At 49.3% G+C, this 26991-nt stretch overlaps 1 protein-coding gene across 1 annotated transcript in view; it reads right to left on the bottom strand.

Annotated features, from left to right (window-relative positions):
• Positions 1–26764, bottom strand: part of USP13 (ubiquitin specific peptidase 13) — a 164864-nt gene extending 138100 nt beyond the window's left edge. Inside the window, exon 1 of the mRNA XM_049775829.1 lies at positions 26581–26764. Within this exon, the coding sequence (XP_049631786.1) occupies positions 26581–26748 (168 nt within the window). The 5' untranslated portion in view covers positions 26749–26764. The remainder of the gene's footprint in view (positions 1–26580) is intronic.
• Between the last annotated feature and the right edge of the window lie 227 nt (positions 26765–26991).

The following is a 26991-nucleotide window of genomic DNA, read 5'->3' as shown; positions in this document are numbered from 1 at the left end:
TAAAACACTGTGAAAAGAGCATACGTAAACTAAAGCTATCAATTATACTCACCTTGCCTAAACTCTAGGACTTTGCCTTTCAAAGTATATCCCAGTAACCTTGCAATGTTCCCAAGATCTTTGCAGTGATCTGTGAGGTCAAAACAATTTTCAGAACACGAACTTACGTGCCTTCTTCACTCCTGTCCTCTGTTGAGTATGCAGTAACATTTTTCAGCACTTATGTGACAACATCTGATAACATAAACACGCGACTAGCTAACGAAATGCAACTTGTTTAAAGGTTTTCTCAGTCTTAACTTCTGGTTGGGAATATAGCAATAGATAGGATCCACACAAAAACTCTTACGGGCCCTCAAAAATATTTAAGAGGATAAAGGTTATGACCTAAAGGCTGGAGAATGATTACTATTAATTTTTTTTTAAAATAGCAATTGTCTGGGCCGAAGCAGTAGTGCAGCAGTAGGAAATTTGCCTTGCATGCAGCTGACCTAGGTCAGACAGTGGTTCGATCCCCCAGGATCCCATATGGTCCCCCAAGCTAGGAGCGATTTCTGAGTGCGTAGTCAGAAATAAACCCTGAGCACCACCGGGTATGGCCCAACCCCCCCCCAAATTAGCAATTGTTATCTGAAACTATTTTATTTCAATCAATCAGTTTCAATTAGTCAGTAAGGCGGCGGAGAAATAACACAGCGGTGTTTGCTGTGCAAGCATCCGATCCAGGACCTAAGGTTGTTGGTTCAAATCCCAGCGTCCCATATGGTCCCCCGTGCCTGCCAGGAGCTATTTCTGAGCAGACAGCCAGGAGTGATCCCTGAGCACCGCCAGGTGTGGCCCAAATTAGTCAGTACAAAAATAAAAATAAAAATCTGTAGGTTCCTAAATATCCTCAGTTATCTTATATTGATTTATCCACTAGGGGCAAATTTTAGATCCTAAAAAATAAAAATAAAAAAACTATTTTTCTCATATATGTAATTGCCTTAATAACAAGATTCACTGCCTAGAAAACAATATACATGGCATAATAGTACACGGTGCCACTTGTGACAGTGGATTTTTGGCAGGGAAGTACTCAAAGGACATGACTTGCATCCCAGAGACTTGAGTTTCATCACCAATATCAGACATTCCTCTAATTCAGCCAGGTTGCCAAAGTATTTACCAGGAGTGATCCCAGGTCCCTTAAACATTACTTGAGAGGCCCAAAAACAAAGAAAAAGTGTACAACTTTGTACATGTAAAAAAATGTACACCTTGTACATGTACAATAAAATAAAGCTCCCATAGCACCTTTATTTACAATAGGCAAAAAGATAAAACAACCTAAACAGCCACCAAGAGATGAACAAATAAACAAAATCCAGTAATAGATGCAAGGGAATGTTATTCTACCTTTATAAAAAAAAAGCAAATTCTGATACTGAAGACAAATCTTGATACTAAAGAGGAGGCTTTGGGCCCGGAGAGATAGCACAGCAGCGTTTGCCTAAGTAGCCGATCCAGGACCTAAGGTGGTTGGTTCGAATCCCGGTGTCCCATATGGTCCCCCGTGCCTGCCAGGAGCTATTTCTGAGCAGACAGCCAGAAGTGACCCCTGAGCACTGCCGGGTGTGGCCCAAAAACCAAAAAAAAAAAAAAAGAGGAGGCTTGGAAACTGCTCCCATTTTTATGTCATACATAAAAATAAGGATATTTATAGAAATAGGCAAATGATGGTTGTCATTTTCAGGGCTGATGTGGGGGTAGATATTGCTTAATGGACACATAGTTCTGATTTCTGAACCACACCTGGCAGGGCTAAAGAGTTACCCCTAGTTCTACAATCAGAAATTACTCCGGCAATGCTCAGAGGACTATAATGGATGGCAGGGATTGAACCTGGATAGGCCACATGTGAGGCAAGCACCCTACTCACTGTATTTACCTCACAGGTTCCCTAGATATAAAGTTTCAATGGGATAGCTGAAAAGTTCTGAGATAATAGTGATTGCTGCATAATAATGTGAATAACATTTTACAACAAAAATTATTTCAATTATATGAATGAGGAGATTAAAAACACAAGGCCAAAGGATCAGAGTGATAGTACAGCAGGTAGGGTGCTTGCCTTGCATGAAGCCAACCCCAATACAATGCCCAGCATTCCAGACGGTCCCCCAAGAACCACCAGGAATAATTCCTGAAAGCAGAGCCAGGAGTAACACCTGAGCACCTCCAGGTGTGGCCCTGTAAGGAAAAAATTTTTCAAAAACACAAGGCTAAAGTGATCACTCAAAGGCTAGAGTGCCACATGGCAAGAGGCCTGGTTCTACGTGGTCTCTACACAAGGCCAGATGCTACCCCTAAACATGAAGCCAAGAGTAACCCTTGAGCACTGTCAGATGTGGCCCCAAAACAAATAAAAGAATTAAAGGTCAATTTTAGAGGCTTTACTACCAGGATATCAATCTTAGCTCTAGCACTCTTTTATTATATGTGATCTTTGTGCTTGTTTTCTTTTTTATGTGCAAAATGATAACAACCACAGCATAGTGATGAAGCTCAAATGGCCTACTATAGGAATAAATATATGCTTAGAGGAAGGCTTGACACTGCATAGATGCCCTAACACTGGGTCTCAAAGGGACTCACCTGGAGAACTTATTAAAACACAGATTTCGAGCAAAGTTATGTTTTAGTGAGTGTGGGGAAGGTCCTAAGAATGTGCTCTTCTGGGACCAGAGCACAGGGCATCTTTCTTGCACATGGCTGAACTGGGCTCAATGCCCAGCATTCCATGTGGTCCTCCAAGCCCTGATAGAGGAGTAAACCCTGGGCATTACTCGGTGCAACCTAAAACCAAACAAAAAAATTAATGTGCATGGTTGTCACCAGGACAGTAGTCTCGGTAACCCACTCTTGAACTAATTCCTTCCTTCCCCACTATTTCCTTTTTATGAGGGTTTGTTTCTTTGGGTGGCTCACCCAGCAGTGCTCAGAGCTTACTTATGGCTCTGTGTTCAAGGATCACTCCTGGGGACTCGGGGGGCAAGTATAGGGGTGCTCCAAATCAAATTGAGTCAATTGCATAGAAGGCAAATGCCCTGACCTCTGGACTAATCCTCCCACCCACTTTGTCATCATTTCTTCTTCCGCTTCTATTCCCAAACTTGGGGTGCCTGTCTCAGGACCTATTGGTGTGGAAGTACACTTTGAGAACCAGTGCTCAAGGTGCATGTTAGAATCCTTGGTAGAAATTACCATGACCGAAAAAAAAAAAAAAAAAAAAAAAAAAAAAAGAAAGATATTTTTGCTTCAAGGCGTGTCTCGCTGGGGCTGTGAGTTTTCTGTTGGAGTTGTGGATTGTGCTGGTTTCTTTGCTTGGCAGACACTTGGGGGCCTCCCCAGGCATCCCCTGACGGCTTGCCTCGGCTGAGGTGAGTGTTTGGGGGCCGGAGTTGCAGATCAGGCTGACTGCTGGACCCCTAGGCCCGGCAGACATTTTGGGACCTCCCCCAGCCTGCATCAACCTGGGAACTTTGACCTGATTCAGCATTAATCTCTTCAAGGCGTGTCTCGCTGGGGCTGTGAGTTTTCTGTTGGAGTTGTGGATTGTGCTGGTTTCTTTGCTTGGCAGACACTTGGGGGCCTCCCCAGGCATCCCCTGACGGCTTGCCTCGGCTGAGGTGAGTGTTTGGGGGCCGGAGTTGCAGATCAGGCTGACTGCTGGACCCCTAGGCCCGGCAGACATTTTGGGACCTCCCCCAGCCTGCATCAACCTGGGAACTTTGACCTGATTCAGCATTAATCTCTTCAAGGCGTGTCTCGCTGGGGCTGTGAGTTTTCTGTTGGAGTTGTGGATTGTGCTGGTTTCTTTGCTTGGCAGACACTTGGGGGCCTCCCCAGGCATCCCCTGACGGCTTGCCTCGGCTGAGGTGAGTGTTTGGGGGCCGGAGTTGCAGATCAGGCTGACTGCTGGACCCCTAGGCCCGGCAGACATTTTGGGACCTCCCCCAGCCTGCATCAACCTGGGAACTTTGACCTGATTCAGCATTAATCTCTTCAAGGCGTGTCTCGCTGGGGCTGTGAGTTTTCTGTTGGAGTTGTGGATTGTGCTGGTTTCTTTGCTTGGCAGACACTTGGGGGCCTCCCCAGGCATCCCCTGACGGCTTGCCTCGGCTGAGGTGAGTGTTTGGGGGCCGGAGTTGCAGATCAGGCTGACTGCTGGACCCCTAGGCCCGGCAGACATTTTGGGACCTCCCCCAGCCTGCATCAACCTGGGAACTTTGACCTGATTCAGCATTAATCTCTTCAAGGCGTGTCTCGCTGGGGCTGTGAGTTTTCTGTTGGAGTTGTGGATTGTGCTGGTTTCTTTGCTTGGCAGACACTTGGGGGCCTCCCCAGGCATCCCCTGACGGCTTGCCTCGGCTGAGGTGAGTGTTTGGGGGCCGGAGTTGCAGAGCAGGCTGACTGCTGGACCCCTAGGCCCGGCAGACATTTTGGGACCTCCCCCAGCCTGCATCAACCTGGGAACTTTGACCTGATTCAGCATTAATCTCGTCAAGGCGTGTCTCGCTGGGGCTGTGAGTTTTCTGTTGGAGTTGTGGATTGTGCTGGTTTCTTTGCTTGGCAGACACTTGGGGGCCTCCCCAGGCATCCCCTGACGGCTTGCCTCGGCTGAGGTGAGTGTTTGGGGGCCGGAGTTGCAGATCAGGCTGACTGCTGGACCCCTAGGCCCGGCAGACATTTTGGGACCTCCCCCAGCCTGCATCAACCTGGGAACTTTGACCTGATTCAGCATTAATCTCTTCAAGGCGTGTCTCGCTGGGGCTGTGAGTTTTCTGTTGGAGTTGTGGATTGTGCTGGTTTCTTTGCTTGGCAGACACTTGGGGGCCTCCCCAGGCATCCCCTGACGGCTTGCCTCGGCTGAGGTGAGTGTTTGGGGGCCGGAGTTGCAGATCAGGCTGACTGCTGGACCCCTAGGCCCGGCAGACATTTTGGGACCTCCCCCAGCCTGCATCAACCTGGGAACTTTGACCTGATTCAGCATTAATCTCTTCAAGGCGTGTCTCGCTGGGGCTGTGAGTTTTCTGTTGGAGTTGTGGATTGTGCTGGTTTCTTTGCTTGGCAGACACTTGGGGGCCTCCCCAGGCATCCCCTGACGGCTTGCCTCGGCTGAGGTGAGTGTTTGGGGGCCGGAGTTGCAGATCAGGCTGACTGCTGGACCCCTAGGCCCGGCAGACATTTTGGGACCTCCCCCAGCCTGCATCAACCTGGGAACTTTGACCTGATTCAGCATTAATCTCTTCAAGGCGTGTCTCGCTGGGGCTGTGAGTTTTCTGTTGGAGTTGTGGATTGTGCTGGTTTCTTTGCTTGGCAGACACTTGGGGGCCTCCCCAGGCATCCCCTGACGGCTTGCCTCGGCTGAGGTGAGTGTTTGGGGGCCGGAGTTGCAGATCAGGCTGACTGCTGGACCCCTAGGCCCGGCAGACATTTTGGGACCTCCCCCAGCCTGCATCAACCTGGGAACTTTGACCTGATTCAGCATTAATCTCTTCAAGGCGTGTCTCGCTGGGGCTGTGAGTTTTCTGTTGGAGTTGTGGATTGTGCTGGTTTCTTTGCTTGGCAGACACTTGGGGGCCTCCCCAGGCATCCCCTGACGGCTTGCCTCGGCTGAGGTGAGTGTTTGGGGGCCGGAGTTGCAGATCAGGCTGACTGCTGGACCCCTAGGCCCGGCAGACATTTTGGGACCTCCCCCAGCCTGCATCAACCTGGGAACTTTGACCTGATTCAGCATTAATCTCTTCAAGGCGTGTCTCGCTGGGGCTGTGAGTTTTCTGTTGGAGTTGTGGATTGTGCTGGTTTCTTTGCTTGGCAGACACTTGGGGGCCTCCCCAGGCATCCCCTGACGGCTTGCCTCGGCTGAGGTGAGTGTTTGGGGGCCGGAGTTGCAGATCAGGCTGACTGCTGGACCCCTAGGCCCGGCAGACATTTTGGGACCTCCCCCAGCCTGCATCAACCTGGGACCTTTGACCTGATTCAGCATTAATCTCTTCAAGGCGTGTCTCGCTGGGGCTGTGAGTTTTCTGTTGGAGTTGTGGATTGTGCTGGTTTCTTTGCTTGGCAGACACTTGGGGGCCTCCCCAGGCATCCCCTGACGGCTTGCCTCGGCTGAGGTGAGTGTTTGGGGGCCGGAGTTGCAGATCAGGCTGACTGCTGGACCCCTAGGCCCGGCAGACATTTTGGGACCTCCCCCAGCCTGCATCAACCTGGGAACTTTGACCTGATTCAGCATTAATCTCTTCAAGGCGTGTCTCGCTGGGGCTGTGAGTTTTCTGTTGGAGTTGTGGATTGTGCTGGTTTCTTTGCTTGGCAGACACTTGGGGGCCTCCCCAGGCATCCCCTGACGGCTTGCCTCGGCTGAGGTGAGTGTTTGGGGGCCGGAGTTGCAGATCAGGCTGACTGCTGGACCCCTAGGCCCGGCAGACATTTTGGGACCTCCCCCAGCCTGCATCAACCTGGGAACTTTGACCTGATTCAGCATTAATCTCTTCAAGGCGTGTCTCGCTGGGGCTGTGAGTTTTCTGTTGGAGTTGTGGATTGTGCTGGTTTCTTTGCTTGGCAGACACTTGGGGGCCTCCCCAGGCATCCCCTGACGGCTTGCCTCGGCTGAGGTGAGTGTTTGGGGGCCGGAGTTGCAGATCAGGCTGACTGCTGGACCCCTAGGCCCGGCAGACATTTTGGGACCTCCCCCAGCCTGCATCAACCTGGGAACTTTGACCTGATTCAGCATTAATCTCTTCAAGGCGTGTCTCGCTGGGGCTGTGAGTTTTCTGTTGGAGTTGTGGATTGTGCTGGTTTCTTTGCTTGGCAGACACTTGGGGGCCTCCCCAGGCATCCCCTGACGGCTTGCCTCGGCTGAGGTGAGTGTTTGGGGGCCGGAGTTGCAGATCAGGCTGACTGCTGGACCCCTAGGCCCGGCAGACATTTTGGGACCTCCCCCAGCCTGCATCAACCTGGGAACTTTGACCTGATTCAGCATTAATCTCTTCAAGGCGTGTCTCGCTGGGGCTGTGAGTTTTCTGTTGGAGTTGTGGATTGTGCTGGTTTCTTTGCTTGGCAGACACTTGGGGGCCTCCCCAGGCATCCCCTGACGGCTTGCCTCGGCTGAGGTGAGTGTTTGGGGGCCGGAGTTGCAGATCAGGCTGACTGCTGGACCCCTAGGCCCGGCAGACATTTTGGGACCTCCCCCAGCCTGCATCAACCTGGGAACTTTGACCTGATTCAGCATTAATCTCTTCAAGGCGTGTCTCGCTGGGGCTGTGAGTTTTCTGTTGGAGTTGTGGATTGTGCTGGTTTCTTTGCTTGGCAGACACTTGGGGGCCTCCCCAGGCATCCCCTGACGGCTTGCCTCGGCTGAGGTGAGTGTTTGGGGGCCGGAGTTGCAGATCAGGCTGACTGCTGGACCCCTAGGCCCGGCAGACATTTTGGGACCTCCCCCAGCCTGCATCAACCTGGGAACTTTGACCTGATTCAGCATTAATCTCTTCAAGGCGTGTCTCGCTGGGGCTGTGAGTTTTCTGTTGGAGTTGTGGATTGTGCTGGTTTCTTTGCTTGGCAGACACTTGGGGGCCTCCCCAGGCATCCCCTGACGGCTTGCCTCGGCTGAGGTGAGTGTTTGGGGGCCGGAGTTGCAGATCAGGCTGACTGCTGGACCCCTAGGCCCGGCAGACATTTTGGGACCTCCCCCAGCCTGCATCAACCTGGGAACTTTGACCTGATTCAGCATTAATCTCTTCAAGGCGTGTCTCGCTGGGGCTGTGAGTTTTCTGTTGGAGTTGTGGATTGTGCTGGTTTCTTTGCTTGGCAGACACTTGGGGGCCTCCCCAGGCATCCCCTGACGGCTTGCCTCGGCTGAGGTGAGTGTTTGGGGGCCGGAGTTGCAGATCAGGCTGACTGCTGGACCCCTAGGCCCGGCAGACATTTTGGGACCTCCCCCAGCCTGCATCAACCTGGGAACTTTGACCTGATTCAGCATTAATCTCTTCAAGGCGTGTCTCGCTGGGGCTGTGAGTTTTCTGTTGGAGTTGTGGATTGTGCTGGTTTCTTTGCTTGGCAGACACTTGGGGGCCTCCCCAGGCATCCCCTGACGGCTTGCCTCGGCTGAGGTGAGTGTTTGGGGGCCGGAGTTGCAGATCAGGCTGACTGCTGGACCCCTAGGCCCGGCAGACATTTTGGGACCTCCCCCAGCCTGCATCAACCTGGGAACTTTGACCTGATTCAGCATTAATCTCTTCAAGGCGTGTCTCGCTGGGGCTGTGAGTTTTCTGTTGGAGTTGTGGATTGTGCTGGTTTCTTTGCTTGGCAGACACTTGGGGGCCTCCCCAGGCATCCCCTGACGGCTTGCCTCGGCTGAGGTGAGTGTTTGGGGGCCGGAGTTGCAGATCAGGCTGACTGCTGGACCCCTAGGCCCGGCAGACATTTTGGGACCTCCCCCAGCCTGCATCAACCTGGGAACTTTGACCTGATTCAGCATTAATCTCTTCAAGGCGTGTCTCGCTGGGGCTGTGAGTTTTCTGTTGGAGTTGTGGATTGTGCTGGTTTCTTTGCTTGGCAGACACTTGGGGGCCTCCCCAGGCATCCCCTGACGGCTTGCCTCGGCTGAGGTGAGTGTTTGGGGGCCGGAGTTGCAGATCAGGCTGACTGCTGGACCCCTAGGCCCGGCAGACATTTTGGGACCTCCCCCAGCCTGCATCAACCTGGGAACTTTGACCTGATTCAGCATTAATCTCTTCAAGGCGTGTCTCGCTGGGGCTGTGAGTTTTCTGTTGGAGTTGTGGATTGTGCTGGTTTCTTTGCTTGGCAGACACTTGGGGGCCTCCCCAGGCATCCCCTGACGGCTTGCCTCGGCTGAGGTGAGTGTTTGGGGGCCGGAGGGAGTTGCAGATCAGGCTGACTGCTGGACCCCTAGGCCCGGCAGACATTTTGGGACCTCCCCCAGCCTGCATCAACCTGGGAACTTTGACCTGATTCAGCATTAATCTCTTCAAGGCGTGTCTCGCTGGGGCTGTGAGTTTTCTGTTGGAGTTGTGGATTGTGCTGGTTTCTTTGCTTGGCAGACACTTGGGGGCCTCCCCAGGCATCCCCTGACGGCTTGCCTCGGCTGAGGTGAGTGTTTGGGGGCCGGAGTTGCAGATCAGGCTGACTGCTGGACCCCTAGGCCCGGCAGACATTTTGGGACCTCCCCCAGCCTGCATCAACCTGGGAACTTTGACCTGATTCAGCATTAATCTCTTCAAGGCGTGTCTCGCTGGGGCTGTGAGTTTTCTGTTGGAGTTGTGGATTGTGCTGGTTTCTTTGCTTGGCAGACACTTGGGGGCCTCCCCAGGCATCCCCTGACGGCTTGCCTCGGCTGAGGTGAGTGTTTGGGGGCCGGAGTTGCAGATCAGGCTGACTGCTGGACCCCTAGGCCCGGCAGACATTTTGGGACCTCCCCCAGCCTGCATCAACCTGGGAACTTTGACCTGATTCAGCATTAATCTCTTCAAGGCGTGTCTCGCTGGGGCTGTGAGTTTTCTGTTGGAGTTGTGGATTGTGCTGGTTTCTTTGCTTGGCAGACACTTGGGGGCCTCCCCAGGCATCCCCTGACGGCTTGCCTCGGCTGAGGTGAGTGTTTGGGGGCCGGAGTTGCAGATCAGGCTGACTGCTGGACCCCTAGGCCCGGCAGACATTTTGGGACCTCCCCCAGCCTGCATCAACCTGGGAACTTTGACCTGATTCAGCATTAATCTCTTCAAGGCGTGTCTCGCTGGGGCTGTGAGTTTTCTGTTGGAGTTGTGGATTGTGCTGGTTTCTTTGCTTGGCAGACACTTGGGGGCCTCCCCAGGCATCCCCTGACGGCTTGCCTCGGCTGAGGTGAGTGTTTGGGGGCCGGAGTTGCAGATCAGGCTGACTGCTGGACCCCTAGGCCCGGCAGACATTTTGGGACCTCCCCCAGCCTGCATCAACCTGGGAACTTTGACCTGATTCAGCATTAATCTCTTCAAGGCGTGTCTCGCTGGGGCTGTGAGTTTTCTGTTGGAGTTGTGGATTGTGCTGGTTTCTTTGCTTGGCAGACACTTGGGGGCCTCCCCAGGCATCCCCTGACGGCTTGCCTCGGCTGAGGTGAGTGTTTGGGGGCCGGAGTTGCAGATCAGGCTGACTGCTGGACCCCTAGGCCCGGCAGACATTTTGGGACCTCCCCCAGCCTGCATCAACCTGGGAACTTTGACCTGATTCAGCATTAATCTCTTCAAGGCGTGTCTCGCTGGGGCTGTGAGTTTTCTGTTGGAGTTGTGGATTGTGCTGGTTTCTTTGCTTGGCAGACACTTGGGGGCCTCCCCAGGCATCCCCTGACGGCTTGCCTCGGCTGAGGTGAGTGTTTGGGGGCCGGAGTTGCAGATCAGGCTGACTGCTGGACCCCTAGGCCCGGCAGACATTTTGGGACCTCCCCCAGCCTGCATCAACCTGGGAACTTTGACCTGATTCAGCATTAATCTCTTCAAGGCGTGTCTCGCTGGGGCTGTGAGTTTTCTGTTGGAGTTGTGGATTGTGCTGGTTTCTTTGCTTGGCAGACACTTGGGGGCCTCCCCAGGCATCCCCTGACGGCTTGCCTCGGCTGAGGTGAGTGTTTGGGGGCCGGAGTTGCAGATCAGGCTGACTGCTGGACCCCTAGGCCCGGCAGACATTTTGGGACCTCCCCCAGCCTGCATCAACCTGGGAACTTTGACCTGATTCAGCATTAATCTCTTCAAGGCGTGTCTCGCTGGGGCTGTGAGTTTTCTGTTGGAGTTGTGGATTGTGCTGGTTTCTTTGCTTGGCAGACACTTGGGGGCCTCCCCAGGCATCCCCTGACGGCTTGCCTCGGCTGAGGTGAGTGTTTGGGGGCCGGAGTTGCAGATCAGGCTGACTGCTGGACCCCTAGGCCCGGCAGACATTTTGGGACCTCCCCCAGCCTGCATCAACCTGGGAACTTTGACCTGATTCAGCATTAATCTCTTCAAGGCGTGTCTCGCTGGGGCTGTGAGTTTTCTGTTGGAGTTGTGGATTGTGCTGGTTTCTTTGCTTGGCAGACACTTGGGGGCCTCCCCAGGCATCCCCTGACGGCTTGCCTCGGCTGAGGTGAGTGTTTGGGGGCCGGAGTTGCAGATCAGGCTGACTGCTGGACCCCTAGGCCCGGCAGACATTTTGGGACCTCCCCCAGCCTGCATCAACCTGGGAACTTTGACCTGATTCAGCATTAATCTCTTCAAGGCGTGTCTCGCTGGGGCTGTGAGTTTTCTGTTGGAGTTGTGGATTGTGCTGGTTTCTTTGCTTGGCAGACACTTGGGGGCCTCCCCAGGCATCCCCTGACGGCTTGCCTCGGCTGAGGTGAGTGTTTGGGGGCCGGAGTTGCAGATCAGGCTGACTGCTGGACCCCTAGGCCCGGCAGACATTTTGGGACCTCCCCCAGCCTGCATCAACCTGGGAACTTTGACCTGATTCAGCATTAATCTCTTCAAGGCGTGTCTCGCTGGGGCTGTGAGTTTTCTGTTGGAGTTGTGGATTGTGCTGGTTTCTTTGCTTGGCAGACACTTGGGGGCCTCCCCAGGCATCCCCTGACGGCTTGCCTCGGCTGAGGTGAGTGTTTGGGGGCCGGAGTTGCAGATCAGGCTGACTGCTGGACCCCTAGGCCCGGCAGACATTTTGGGACCTCCCCCAGCCTGCATCAACCTGGGAACTTTGACCTGATTCAGCATTAATCTCTTCAAGGCGTGTCTCGCTGGGGCTGTGAGTTTTCTGTTGGAGTTGTGGATTGTGCTGGTTTCTTTGCTTGGCAGACACTTGGGGGCCTCCCCAGGCATCCCCTGACGGCTTGCCTCGGCTGAGGTGAGTGTTTGGGGGCCGGAGTTGCAGATCAGGCTGACTGCTGGACCCCTAGGCCCGGCAGACATTTTGGGACCTCCCCCAGCCTGCATCAACCTGGGAACTTTGACCTGATTCAGCATTAATCTCTTCAAGGCGTGTCTCGCTGGGGCTGTGAGTTTTCTGTTGGAGTTGTGGATTGTGCTGGTTTCTTTGCTTGGCAGACACTTGGGGGCCTCCCCAGGCATCCCCTGACGGCTTGCCTCGGCTGAGGTGAGTGTTTGGGGGCCGGAGTTGCAGATCAGGCTGACTGCTGGACCCCTAGGCCCGGCAGACATTTTGGGACCTCCCCCAGCCTGCATCAACCTGGGAACTTTGACCTGATTCAGCATTAATCTCTTCAAGGCGTGTCTCGCTGGGGCTGTGAGTTTTCTGTTGGAGTTGTGGATTGTGCTGGTTTCTTTGCTTGGCAGACACTTGGGGGCCTCCCCAGGCATCCCCTGACGGCTTGCCTCGGCTGAGGTGAGTGTTTGGGGGCCGAGAGTTGCAGATCAGGCTGACTGCTGGACCCCTAGGCCCGGCAGACATTTTGGGACCTCCCCCAGCCTGCATCAACCTGGGAACTTTGACCTGATTCAGCATTAATCTCTTCAAGGCGTGTCTCGCTGGGGCTGTGAGTTTTCTGTTGGAGTTGTGGATTGTGCTGGTTTCTTTGCTTGGCAGACACTTGGGGGCCTCCCCAGGCATCCCCTGACGGCTTGCCTCGGCTGAGGTGAGTGTTTGGGGGCCGGAGTTGCAGATCAGGCTGACTGCTGGACCCCTAGGCCCGGCAGACATTTTGGGACCTCCCCCAGCCTGCATCAACCTGGGAACTTTGACCTGATTCAGCATTAATCTCTTCAAGGCGTGTCTCGCTGGGGCTGTGAGTTTTCTGTTGGAGTTGTGGATTGTGCTGGTTTCTTTGCTTGGCAGACACTTGGGGGCCTCCCCAGGCATCCCCTGACGGCTTGCCTCGGCTGAGGTGAGTGTTTGGGGGCCGGAGTTGCAGATCAGGCTGACTGCTGGACCCCTAGGCCCGGCAGACATTTTGGGACCTCCCCCAGCCTGCATCAACCTGGGAACTTTGACCTGATTCAGCATTAATCTCTTCAAGGCGTGTCTCGCTGGGGCTGTGAGTTTTCTGTTGGAGTTGTGGATTGTGCTGGTTTCTTTGCTTGGCAGACACTTGGGGGCCTCCCCAGGCATCCCCTGACGGCTTGCCTCGGCTGAGTGAGTGTTTGGGGGCCGGAGTTGCAGATCAGGCTGACTGCTGGACCCCTAGGCCCGGCAGACATTTTGGGACCTCCCCCAGCCTGCATCAACCTGGGAACTTTGACCTGATTCAGCATTAATCTCTTCAAGGCGTGTCTCGCTGGGGCTGTGAGTTTTCTGTTGGAGTTGTGGATTGTGCTGGTTTCTTTGCTTGGCAGACACTTGGGGGCCTCCCCAGGCATCCCCTGACGGCTTGCCTCGGCTGAGGTGAGTGTTTGGGGGCCGGAGTTGCAGATCAGGCTGACTGCTGGACCCCTAGGCCCGGCAGACATTTTGGGACCTCCCCCAGCCTGCATCAACCTGGGAACTTTGACCTGATTCAGCATTAATCTCTTCAAGGCGTGTCTCGCTGGGGCTGTGAGTTTTCTGTTGGAGTTGTGGATTGTGCTGGTTTCTTTGCTTGGCAGACACTTGGGGGCCTCCCCAGGCATCCCCTGACGGCTTGCCTCGGCTGAGGTGAGTGTTTGGGGGCCGGAGTTGCAGATCAGGCTGACTGCTGGACCCCTAGGCCCGGCAGACATTTTGGGACCTCCCCCAGCCTGCATCAACCTGGGAACTTTGACCTGATTCAGCATTAATCTCTTCAAGGCGTGTCTCGCTGGGGCTGTGAGTTTTCTGTTGGAGTTGTGGATTGTGCTGGTTTCTTTGCTTGGCAGACACTTGGGGGCCTCCCCAGGCATCCCCTGACGGCTTGCCTCGGCTGAGGTGTGTGTTTGGGGGCCGGAGTTGCAGATCAGGCTGACTGCTGGACCCCTAGGCCCGGCAGACATTTTGGGACCTCCCCCAGCCTGCATCAACCTGGGAACTTTGACCTGATTCAGCATTAATCTCTTCAAGGCGTGTCTCGCTGGGGCTGTGAGTTTTCTGTTGGAGTTGTGGATTGTGCTGGTTTCTTTGCTTGGCAGACACTTGGGGGCCTCCCCAGGCATCCCCTGACGGCTTGCCTCGGCTGAGGTGAGTGTTTGGGGGCCGGAGTTGCAGATCAGGCTGACTGCTGGACCCCTAGGCCCGGCAGACATTTTTGGGACCTCCCCCAGCCTGCATCAACCTGGGAACTTTGACCTGATTCAGCATTAATCTCTTCAAGGCGTGTCTCGCTGGGGCTGTGAGTTTTCTGTTGGAGTTGTGGATTGTGCTGGTTTCTTTGCTTGGCAGACACTTGGGGGCCTCCCCAGGCATCCCCTGACGGCTTGCCTCGGCTGAGGTGAGTGTTTGGGGGCCGGAGTTGCAGATCAGGCTGACTGCTGGACCCCTAGGCCCGGCAGACATTTTGGGACCTCCCCCAGCCTGCATCAACCTGGGAACTTTGACCTGATTCAGCATTAATCTCTTCAAGGCGTGTCTCGCTGGGGCTGTGAGTTTTCTGTTGGAGTTGTGGATTGTGCTGGTTTCTTTGCTTGGCAGACACTTGGGGGCCTCCCCAGGCATCCCCTGACGGCTTGCCTCGGCTGAGGTGAGTGTTTGGGGGCCGGAGTTGCAGATCAGGCTGACTGCTGGACCCCTAGGCCCGGCAGACATTTTGGGACCCCCCCAGCCTGCATCAACCTGGGAACTTTGACCTGATTCAGCATTAATCTCTTCAAGGCGTGTCTCGCTGGGGCTGTGAGTTTTCTGTTGGAGTTGTGGATTGTGCTGGTTTCTTTGCTTGGCAGACACTTGGGGGCCTCCCCAGGCATCCCCTGACGGCTTGCCTCGGCTGAGGTGAGTGTTTGGGGGCCGGAGCGCGGCCGCTCCGCTGCGCTTCGCGGCCGCGCACTCCACCTCGCCAATGAGTACCACCACAACACGTAGAAAAACCCACAGCGTAAGCGAGACAATGGGGAGACTACGCAGACCAACTTCAACCATAGAGAATGAAGATGGAAACTCTGATGACCCAACAACGACCAACTACCTAAGCAGTCTTTCAGAAATGGAGTTTAGAGACGAAATATGGAGGTTGCTATCAGATATCAAAGAAAGTATAAATCAGAGCACTAATAAAAATCAAGAGAATATGAAGACAGAAATCAGAAAACTCCAAACTGAAATATCAGATCAGATAACAGGTCTGAAAAACTCAATAGACGAATTGAAGAACATAATGGATGAGTTTTCCAACAGGTTAACAGCAGCTGAGGATAGAATTAGTGCTTTAGAAGATGAGATGCATAACAACTTTACACAGCAGAAGAGATTAGAAAAAAACCTCAAATCAAATGATCAGACAATGGAAAATTTACTCAAAGAATATGAGAAGATGAAAATAGAAGTCTTTGATAAGCTCAACAGAAACAACTTCAGAATCATTGGAGTTCCAGAGACCCAAGAAGAAAATCTTCAGGAAGAATCAATGGTTAAGAACATCATCACAGAGAAACTACCAGAGCTAAAGAAAACATGTGACCAAATCCTGCATGCCCGAAGAGTACCAGCTAAAAAAGACCCCAGTAGAAACACCCCAAGACACATCCTAGTCACCATGATGAAACCCACCGATAGAGATAGAATACTGCAAGCAGCAAGATCGAAAAGGGAAATTACATTCCACGGAGCATCCTTGAAATTTACAGCAGACCTGTCACCAGAAACACTCAAGGCCAGAAGGCAGTGGTGGGACGTAGTGGCAAAACTCAATGAAATAAATGCTTCGCCAAGAATATTGCACCCAGCAAAACTAAGTTTCAGGTTTGACGGATGTATACACGGCTTCACAGATAAACAACAGCTCAAAATCTTTGCAGACTCAAAACCAGCCTTAAAAGAAAAACTGAAAGATCTACTCTAAAAACAAGACAGAACAAAAAACACACCAAACTTCTACACAAAGATGGCAATAAATCCCATGACAATTATTTCTCTCAATGTCAATGGACTAAATGCACCAGTTAAGAGGCACAGAGTGGCGAAATGGATCAAAAAACTGAAGCCAACCTTCTGCTGTCTACAAGAAACACACCTGAATAGTCAGAATAAACATAGACTCAAAATCAAAGGCTGGAGGAAAATCATTCAAGCAAACAACACCCTTAAAAAAGCGGGGGTGGCCATACTAATATCAGATGACACAAACTTTATACTCAGAAAAATTGTAAGGGACAAAGATGGATATTATGTACTAATCAAGGGATTTGTACAGCAAGAAGAAATCACTCTCCTAAACATATACGCACCGAATGAGGGTCCAGCAAAGTATTTAATACAATTGTTGACAAATCTGAAGAAGGATATCAATAAAACACAATAATTGTGGGAGACCTCAACACAGGCTTGTCAACACTTGATAGGTCAACCAAATGGAAACCCAACAAAAATATACTAGACCTGCAAAAAGAAATGGATGAAAGAGGCCTAGTAGATATATATAGGGCACTCTATCCTCAGAAACCTGGATACACATTCTTTTCCAATGTACATGGATCATTCTCCAGGATAGATCATGTGCTGGCACATAAAACATACCTCCATAAAATAAAAAAGATAGACATTTTGCAGGCTGCCTTTGCTGACCACAAGGCTCTGAAGTTAGATGTGAACTGCAAAGGGACACAGAAGAAAAAATTTAACACCTGGAAGTTAAACAGCCTCATACTCAATAACCAGTGGGTCCGAGATGAAATCAAGGAGGAAATCAAAAGGTTCCTGGAAACAAATGACAATAAAGACACAAACTATCAGAACTTATGGGACACAGCAAAAGCAGTACTGAGAGGAAAATTTATAGCTTTGCAAGCACACATCAGGAAGGAAGAAGGAGCTTACCTGAGTAGCTTAATGACACAGCTAATAGAACTAGAAAGTGCTCAACAAAAGGACCCAAAAATAGGGAGACAGAAGGAAATAACAAAGCTGAGAGCAGAAATCAACGAAGTGGAAACCCAAAAAACAATCCGAAAGATCAACGAAAGCAGAAGTTGGTTCTTTGAAAAAATAAACAAGATTGATAGACCATTGGCAAAACTCACAAAGCAAAAGAAAGAGAGAAACTTGATAACGCGTATTAGAAATGAGAAGGGGGAGATCACTACAGATACTGCAGAGATTCAAAGGGTATTCAGAGAATACTTTGAGAAACTCTATGCCACTAAATATGAGAACCTGGAAGAAATGGATAAATTTCTGAACTCATATAACCTTCCACGGTTGAATAAAGAAGAGGTAGCATATCTAAACACCCCCATCACTATTGAGGAAATTAAAACTGTAATCAAAAATTTACCCAAAAACAAAAGCCCAGGCCCTGATGGATTCACGAATGAATTCTTTCAAACCTTTCAAGAGGAACTACTACCAATTCTGGCCAGGCTCTTTTATGAAATCGAAAAAACAGGAATACTTCCAAATAGCTTTTATGAAGCCAACATCACCTTAATACCAAAACCTGATAGAGATGCTGCCAAAAAAGAAAATTACAGACCAATATCCCTGATGAACACAGATGCAAAGATCCTCAACAAAATCCTGGCGAACAGGATCCAGTGCCTCATCAAGAAGATCATTCACTTTGATCAAGTAGGTTTCATCCCAGGAATGCAAGGATGGTTTAACATCCGTAAATCTATTAATATAATACACAACATAAACAACAACAAAAATAAAAATCACATGGTCATATCAATAGATGCAGAAAAAGCATTTGATAAGGTTCAACACCCATTCTTGATTAAAACTCTCAGCAAGATAGGAATAAAAGGAACCTTTCTCAATATAGTCAAAGCCATCTACCAGAAGCCAGTGGCAAATATTATCCTCAATGGAGAAAAACTAAAATCCTTTCCTCTAAATTCTGGTACAAGACAAGGCTGTCCTCTCTCACCACTCCTATTCAACATAGCACTGGAAGTACTTGCTATAGCGATTAGGCAAGAAAAAGATATCAAGGGAATTCAGATAGGAAAGGAAGAAGTCAAGCTCTCACTGTTTGCAGATGACATGATACTCTACTTAGAAAACCCTAAAGACTCTACCAAAAAGCTTCTAGAAATAATAGATTTGTATAGCAAAGTGGCAGGATACAAAATTAACACACAAAAATCAATGGCCTTTTTATACACGAATAATGATAGGGAAGAAATGGACATTAAGAGAACAATCCCATTCACATTAGTTCCACACAAACTCAAATATCTTGGAGTCAACCTGACTAAAGATGTGAAGGATCTATACAAAGAAAACTACAAAACACTGCTCCAAGAAATAAGAGAGGACACGCGGAAATGGAAACACATACCATGCTCATGGATTGGCAGGATCAACATCATTAAAATGGCAATACTTCCAAAAGCATTGTACAGATTTAACGCGATTCCTCTAAAGATACCCATGACATTTTTCAAAGAAGTGGATCAAATACTTCTGAAATTCATCTGGAACAACAAACAACCTCGAATAGCTAAAGCACTCCTTGGGAAAAGGAATATGGGAGGCATTACTTTCCCCAATTTTAAGTTGTATTACAAAGCAACAGTTATAAAAACAGCATGGTATTGGAATAAAAACAGACCCTCAGATCAGTGGAATAGGCTTGAGTACTCAGAGAAGGTTCCTCAGACATATAACCACCTTGTTTTTGATAAAGGAGCAAAAAATCCTAAATGGAGCAGGGAAAGCCTATTCAACAAGTGGTGTTGGCACAACTGGTTAACCACTTGCAAAAAAGCGAACTCAGACCCCCAGCTAACACCATATACAAAGGTAAAATCCAAATGGATTAAAGACCTTGATATCAGAACTGAAACTATAAGGTATATAGAACAACATGTAGGTGAAACACTCCAGGACATTGAGACTAAAGGCATCTTTAAGGAGGAGACAGCACTTTCCAAGCAAGTGGAAGCAGAGATAAACAGATGGGACTATATTAAGCTGAAAAGCTTCTGCATCTCAAAGGAAATAGCGCCCAGAATACAAAGGCCACCCACTGAGTGGGAGAAATTATTCACCCAATACACATCAGATAAAGGGCTAATATCCAAAATTTACAAGGTACTGACAGAACTATACAAGAAAAAAACAACTAACCCCATCAAAAAATGGGGAGAAGAAATGAACAGACACTTTGAAAAAGAAGAAAGGCAAATGGCCAAAAGGCACATGAAAAGATGTTCAACATCACTAATCGTCAGGGAGATGCAAATCAAAACTACTATGAGGTACCACCTCACGCCACTGAGATTGGCACACATCACAAGAAAGGAAAACAAGCAGTGCTGGCGGGGATGTGGAGAGAAAGGAACTCTTTTTCACTGCTGGTGGGAATGCCGTCTAGTACAACCTTTATGGAAAGCGATATGGAGATTCCTTCACAAACTGGAAATTGAGCTTCCATACGATCCAGCTATACCACTCCTAGGAATATACCCAAGAAACACAAAAATACAATACAGAAATTACCATGACCGAGATGGTGGCAGATGTTCACAGAAGAAAGGATAAAAAGACAAAAAAATGTTTCATTTCTGTTTACAGAATACTTTACTCCATTCCACAGATGTGTGGCTGTTTTTCTCATACCTACCAATTCCCCGATGATGCCAAGGAGGGGTACAATGATTTTGCCAGGTTTTACCTGGAAGTGCCACAAGGAAATGCCACAAGGAAAGAGTTTGATGAATCCTACGTGACAGCCGCCCATGTCACCAGTCCACTGCAAAAGCCAATCAACGTACATATTTTCCCTCCACTTCTGACCAACTGGCTCAACTTCTCTGTCCTTGTACTTGAGCACAATGGATGCAGGATTCAGGGAAATAGATGACTCCCTAGAGAACCAAAAGATTCCATAGGATCTTGAGGATCCCAAGGTACAGCAAAAGGAAACGACTCCTAAGGCATAGGATTCTCATGCCCTTTCTGAGCCCTTTGTCACCAGAACACGACTCTGATTCAAGTTCTTTGTGGTTGGTTTCCTCTTATCAGCAAGATTAACTCATTGGTCATGGGCAATTAAATCAATTGGCAGCTGTTCTTCCTACCCATCTAACTTGAAATCCTGAGTCTGAGTCCCTTGGCTACCCATCCAAACATCACCTCTTTACCATAAACTCGAGTGTGTGGTGAATTACAGGGAATACCAGGCTCTAATCACTTAGGAAATTTCAAGAGTTTGAAGAACTCTGTGCCAGGAATAGGGACAAGGAACTACTTACACATTTAAATGAAGGAACATGGAGAGATAGTACAGGGTAGGGTGCTAATCTTGCATGTAGCCAACTTGAGTTCAAACCCAGCCCCTTGTAAATCCTTAGCACCTCCTAAATCCTGCCAGAAGTGAACCCTGGATTGGCAGTGAATTCAAAACTCTGTCTTGCTTTTTCTGCTGGGGCTTGCAGAAGTGTCTGGAAGCTGAATTGTTTTTGTTTTTGTTTTTGTTTTTGCTTTCCAGCCGCTGTGAGCTTCCAGTGGGTGCCAGCAGAACCTCGGCAGTTAAAGAAAAAAAAAAAAAAAAAAAAAGAAGTGAACCCTGAACTTAGGACCAGAAGTAAGTCTGGAGCACTGTAGTGTGGTCCTAAAGTCAAAATAAAATAAAATGACAGTATCACTGAGGAGTTTTCATAATATAATCATATAAATAGGAGACCGCAAAGCCTGCTAAGGGTTATTTCATTCAGCCTCCAGGGGGGGAAAAGATAATACAGCAGTAAGATTCTTTCCTTCACACAGTAGACCAGGATTTGGTTCCAGTACCACTTATAGTCCCTAAGCTCACTAGGAATGATCATCTCTGATCACAGAGTCAGAAGTGAATTCTAAGCATAGCTGGGTGTGCCTCGCCCCCAAAAAATACAAGATACAAAATAGAGCAGCCATCATAACAAGTCCTTCCCAGTCCACTACCATTTTGCAAGAATCTGAGAAAAGCTGAGACCAAGAGTGTCATGTCAACGCTACCAGCTGCATGTGGTGCTGTGATTGAGTCCAAATCAGCATTTCACAAGGCAAGTGCCTTTCTTACCTGCTGTACTATTTCTCTGACATTGATTTCAGAGCTTCTGAGAAAAGGGGAGAAGCATTTTAAAAAACAGTCCTGGATTAGAATTGGAGAAGGGTAGAAAACGGTTTTAAGCGCGTCTCACATTCCCGCACTTTTGGTGTGGGTAGCTGTTTGTCACAGTAGGTGTGACACGATGTCCTATGACACTGCCCCAGGAATCTCTCCTTTAGAGTTGCTTGCTGGGGGGTGGGGGAAGCCCTGCTGAGCCTCAGGCACAGAAGCCACTCATGAAGCGTGAGTGCTATCTGAACACTCCACATTCCCAAAGCACCATTGGTCAAGCCAGCCATGGCTGGCAGAGAGAAACAATAATCTCTCCCATAGGCCAGTCAGTGGACAATGCTGAGGCCAGTCAACAGCTTCTCAGGAACTTCCCAGCCAAGCTGAACCATCCACTTAGTAACCAGGTCAAGACCCCACTCTTGGATTGGCTTCCCTTCCCTTTGTCACCCAGAGGTTCTTCCTTTTCAGTTCCCTGGGTTACCTTTTCAAAACAGTGTCTGTGCCAAAGCCCTTGTCTTCCAGCCTTTGGGTTAACTCTGATGAATTGGCTAAAATGAAGCATAAGATAAGCTCAGCCATTTGCCATTTGCAGACAAGTAAAGAGGGGAACCCTCCATACCTGATAATTTACACAGGGCTTCTTACCTACTGGAAGGTTCTTTAAAACCACCGGATAAATGAGTTAAAGACTGAAATGAGAATAAGCGCCAGCAGACACACTATCTTCCTGCACATATGTGGCACAGAATCTCAGTAAGGCTGCACCGGGGGTGGGGTGGGGTGGGGGTGGGAATTACATCAGAAGGCTAAGAAAAAGTCCAGAACAATCATTAGTAGAGGAAGGTGGACTCCTGAGAATGACATGATCTAGCATATTTTAAACCCAGAGACTGGAGCTGGAGAGATAGTACATGTTAAAAAGCACTGACTGCTTTGTTCATGGCTAACCATGGTTTGATCCCTAGCACCACATAAGATTCACCAGGAGTGATCCTTGAGCATAGAGGCATGAGTAAAACCTAAATATGGCCAGCTGTGCGCTCCAAAACCTAAAAGCAAACAAATGAATAAATAATGACTGGGGACTAGAGACAGAACAGGAGTTAAAGAACTGCCCTTGCATGTGGCTGGCCCTAGTTTAAAAACCAGCACCACATGGTTCCCCATACATTGCCAGGTGCAGCTCTAGAGGCCCTCAACATAGGTAGGCAAGTGTGTGAGCCAAGCACCATGGGATAAAATAGAAACTCAATGGCACCACAAGGGCAGTTCTGGCAGGCAGCTTACTCTCCATAAGAGGCAGAAGATTTCCAGACTACATGTGTTTCACCCTCAGCCTGGTTTGAATTATTTCATGCACAATCCTTATTCAGACTAAGATACATGGGGTAATTTTACAAACGCAACTAAGGTGACACAAAGAACTCAACACCAAAGAGATGAGGTGAGACTGCATGTGATCTAGGACACTTCATTAGCACCAATGTTAGCCAAGATTATTTCCCCCAGTGAATCCCTGAACTTCCTACATATCTCCAAATATCAATCCAACAGGCAAGCTCACTATCTGTGCCTGACTCTTTCTCCTTTATACAGCGATTAAAAATTGACCCACTCATTATATACACTTACTTAATCCATACAACAACCTTGGAAGTGTGGGTCTGTTGTTGAACCCATGTTACACATGGAAAAACTGATGCATGAAACCATTACAAAACCAGGTGACAAAGACAGGATTAAAACCCTCCCAGTCAGGCTTTATTGATTGACCCAAATATTAATAAAATCATCTCATTCTACAGGAGACTCACAGGATTCCTTTCCCATGAGTTCCATATGCTAGTTAGACCCTAACCATTTTCAGTGCCTAAAGCCTATGTAGTACCATATTTTTCGCTATATAGGATGCACATAGTTGGTGCCGGAGAGATAGCACAGTGGTAGGGCATTTGCCTTGCATTCTGCTGGCCCAGGACAGACGGTGGTTCGAATCCAGCATCCCATATGATCCCCCATGCATACCAGAAGCAATTTCTTAGTGCATGAATCAAGATGGGCTATTTTTTAAAAATAAAAAAAATAGGAGCTGGAGCGATAGCACAGCATTAGGGAGTTTGCCTTGCACACAGCCAACCCAGGACAGACCCAGGTTCGATTCCCGGCATCCCCATTTGATCCCCTAAGCCTGCCAGGAGTGATTTCTGAGCACAGAGCCAGAAGTAAGCCCTATGTGCCTCTGGGTGTGACCCAAAACCAGTAAATAAATAAAATAAGCCAATAAGTGAGAAAACAATTGTCACTCATCCCAGAAAAACTGTTCCTGAACACTTGCTAAGCATTAAGCTATTTGTAAGTAAAGAAGGGACAATAAATGAAATTTTTTATATATTATTTTATTTAAACACCTTGTTACATACATGACTGTGTTTGGGTTTCAGTCATGTAAAGAACACCACCCATCACCAGTGCAACCTTCCCATCACCAATGTCCTAAATCAATAAATGAAATTCTAAGGCGGCCTCAATCCTCAATCCACAAAGGCGGAGAATAGCAAAGGTGTTCAATAGTGCTTTTGCATGATAGATACAGAATAAAAACTGCATTTGAGGGGCCAGAGAGGTGGCACTAGAGGTAAGGTGTCTGCCTTGCAAGCGCTAGCATAGGACAGACCGCGGTTCAATCCCCCAGCATCCCATATAGTCCCCACTAGCCAGAAGCGATTTCTGAGTGCATAGCCAGGAGTAACCCCTGAGCGTCAAACGGGTGTGACCCAAAAACAAAACAAAACAAAAAAACTGCATTTGTATTAGTCTTCCTCCAACCCCATATTGAGGCACAATATTTCTGAGATTTCTCATAATTGTCTACAGAAAAATTAAGGCCCTGGGCTAGACATTCAAGGCCACCACCCTGTAATCTCTGCTTGGTTCTGACCTCACTGCTTGTCTATCAATCTTTTTATTCCAAAAAAAAGACAAACAAATAGGAAAAGCCACACTCTTTTGGTTGGTTTGCTTTGCTTTTTTTGGGCTATGCCTCATGGTGTTTAGGGCTTAGTCCTGGCTCTGTGCTCATGGATTACTCCTGATGGTGCTCAGGGCTTATATATGGTACCAGAATCAAATCCTGATCTGCAGGTGCTACTTAAAGGACCATATGGGATGCAGGGTTGAGATTGGGTCAGCTGTGTGCAAGGCAAGTGCCCTATTTGTTGTCCTATCTTTCTAGACCCTTTGTTATTGCACCTTTTGTGATTTACTTCTCATGAATATGTCTATTATTTTTATTCATCATTACCATCTTCTCAAAAGGCATTCAAAATAAGGATACTTTCCTCTACCATAGTTTTATGGTATTCACAGATTCCCTCCCTGGTTGGCACCAATGAATTTTGCTCTTACAATTCTTATAGTCATGTATGTATGAGCATAGTAGGTGCTCAAGAACCCTACTGGATTGATGATGAGATGTGAAATAAAGTCCAAAGGGAATGATCTTGAAATTATCATGCCCTGTGCTCTAATATAACTGTTGTAAAACCTTCTTTCTCTTCCACCTCTAAAACATAAATAATAAAATATACTGTTTCATCATTCTTGTAAATAAGCCCAGACTCCCTGAAGGAACTACTGGAACATAAATGAAATCATCATCCACACTGGACAAGATGCTTCTGGAACAGTGTTTAGCACATAGTAAGTTCCCATTATCTGTTTGTGGAAGTGAATTAAAACAATCAGCTATTTCTCATACCTACCATATGCCATATTATGTGCTACAGATTTCCACCTACCCTCCAAAAAAAAGTGAGTAAGAAAAATTTGAAGAGCAGCCCGATTCAAACATAGAACTTATTTTACTTCCTAAGTAAAGCTATCCTAAAGCACTCTCCTTTCCTCGTGTTCACAAAATGATAAAGTTAGGACAGCCATCCTGCTCCATCCACCCTTAGGAGCTTTTTTTTTTTTTTAGGAACCTGTCCAACACTGGACACAAACTCTAAAAATGACATTTTCAAATTCAATCTAGATAACAGAACCTAGTGATAGACAGTCGTTTGAAGTCACATGATGACAATATGCTAAGTATTAAATACAAGCATTTCGTTCCATATTATCTAGATTTTTAGAAAGAAAAACAAAAAAGACTGAATGAGACTTTGATCCCACAAATGAATCTCAGGTAAAACACCAATGAAATGCCACAGAAAAAATACGAATTCAGGGGCACTCCAATGTACACCCAACAGACTTTGAAAGCAGGTAGACCCAACCCTTGATAGAATAAAGGATAGTTTAAAATTTTGTTGTTGTTGTTGCTGCTGCTGTTGTTGTGAGTATGTGTGTGTGTGTGTGTGTGTTTGTCTCCTCTAATACTCTAGAAAATATAATAAAAGGTTTTAGACTTTGTGAAGTCTGTCTCCGTCCTATTATCCACACACCTCCTAGTCGCATTGGGACCTACCCGGTGACACTTGAGATCTAAAGTGAGCAGATAAAAATAGCCTGGTCCTCAAAGAGACATGATAAACGCCAGACAGCTGAGTCACTTTGAAGCCCATTTTGACTCTTAAAGGGGGCATTCGCTCTCCTTTTACACACACACACACACACACACACACAGACACACACACACACACAGAGTGAAACCATTGCTCCACTGGGAGGCAGACGGGATCCTCCAGAACTTCCCCCACCAATCTGAGGTCACGACTCCTGGTTAAACTTTAAATAATTTATATGCATTTAGGTCCAAGCGACTTCTTTTAAGGAGCCAGGGGAAAAGACTTGGCAAAGAGGGGTTGGCAAAAAAGAGCCCTATTTCTGCAGCTCCCTAAAGAAGGGGTGTCTTCAGAGCGGGAGTAGGGAGAAATGGAAAGGGGAACACAGCTAACAGAGTGAGTGTATGTGAGGGTGTGTGTGTGTGTGTGTGTGTGTGTGTGTGTGTGTGTGTGTGTGTGTGTGTGTGTGTGTGTGTGTGTCCTGTGCATGCCCCAGGACGAAGGATGCAAAAGATCTGCAAGGTGCAGTGAAGATGAGGGAACTCTTTGAGCCCCAAGATCTTGTGCCACAGTGGCTGGGGCGATGAGCTGTGAGCTGTGGGCGGGCTGCCAGGCACTGGGGCCGTGGCCGCCAAGCTAGATCGGCTGAGCCCACCGCCCTGCCCACCCCACCCTGGGCTCACACCGCACTGCACGGCCGAGGTGTAGACAGCGCCGGGCACGCCGTGGGCGCTCTCCAAGTGGTCGCCAACTGCCTGCCACCTTCCCGGGCCAACTCCGCGGCGGGCAGCAGGAGGAGGTTCCCGGGTACAGCAGCGCATCCTCTCCCGGCTCCCTCTTCACGTGCAGGGCGGCCCGACAGCACCAGGGGAGACCCCACCTCCCTCGAGGCGCGGCGAGCGCCCCCGGAGCCTCACTTACGGGCGAGTCGTAGGAGAAAGCGCACTCGTTCTTGTAGACCCGGTCCCCGGACCTGGGCACGCGGATCTTGGGCATGTGGGGCACCAGCAGCTCGCCGATGTCTCCTGCAGCCATCTTCCTGGACCCGCTGCCGCCCGGCAGGCTGAACAGGGCGCCCCGGCGCTGCATGGCCGCGGAGCGAGCGGAGCGGAGCGGAGCGGGGCCGAGCCGAGCGAGCGAGCCGGAGTGCGGGGTGCAGCCGGCCGCTGCACGGGCGATCGGAGCCGGGAGCCGGCGCGGGCGGGCGGGCGGGCGGGCAGGGCAGCGCGGGGCGCGGGCCGGCAGCGGGCACCCGGGGCCTGGGGCGGGCAGGCGGGTGTGGACGGGGGTGCGGGGGGACGCTGCTATTTTTACTCCAATGGCGAATCGCCG

The sequence above is a fragment of the Suncus etruscus genome, chromosome 6 (genome assembly GCF_024139225.1).
Source record: "Suncus etruscus isolate mSunEtr1 chromosome 6, mSunEtr1.pri.cur, whole genome shotgun sequence".
Classification (NCBI taxonomy): Eukaryota; Metazoa; Chordata; class Mammalia; order Eulipotyphla; family Soricidae; genus Suncus; species Suncus etruscus.
This window is presented reverse-complemented; position numbering and strand designations above follow the sequence as displayed.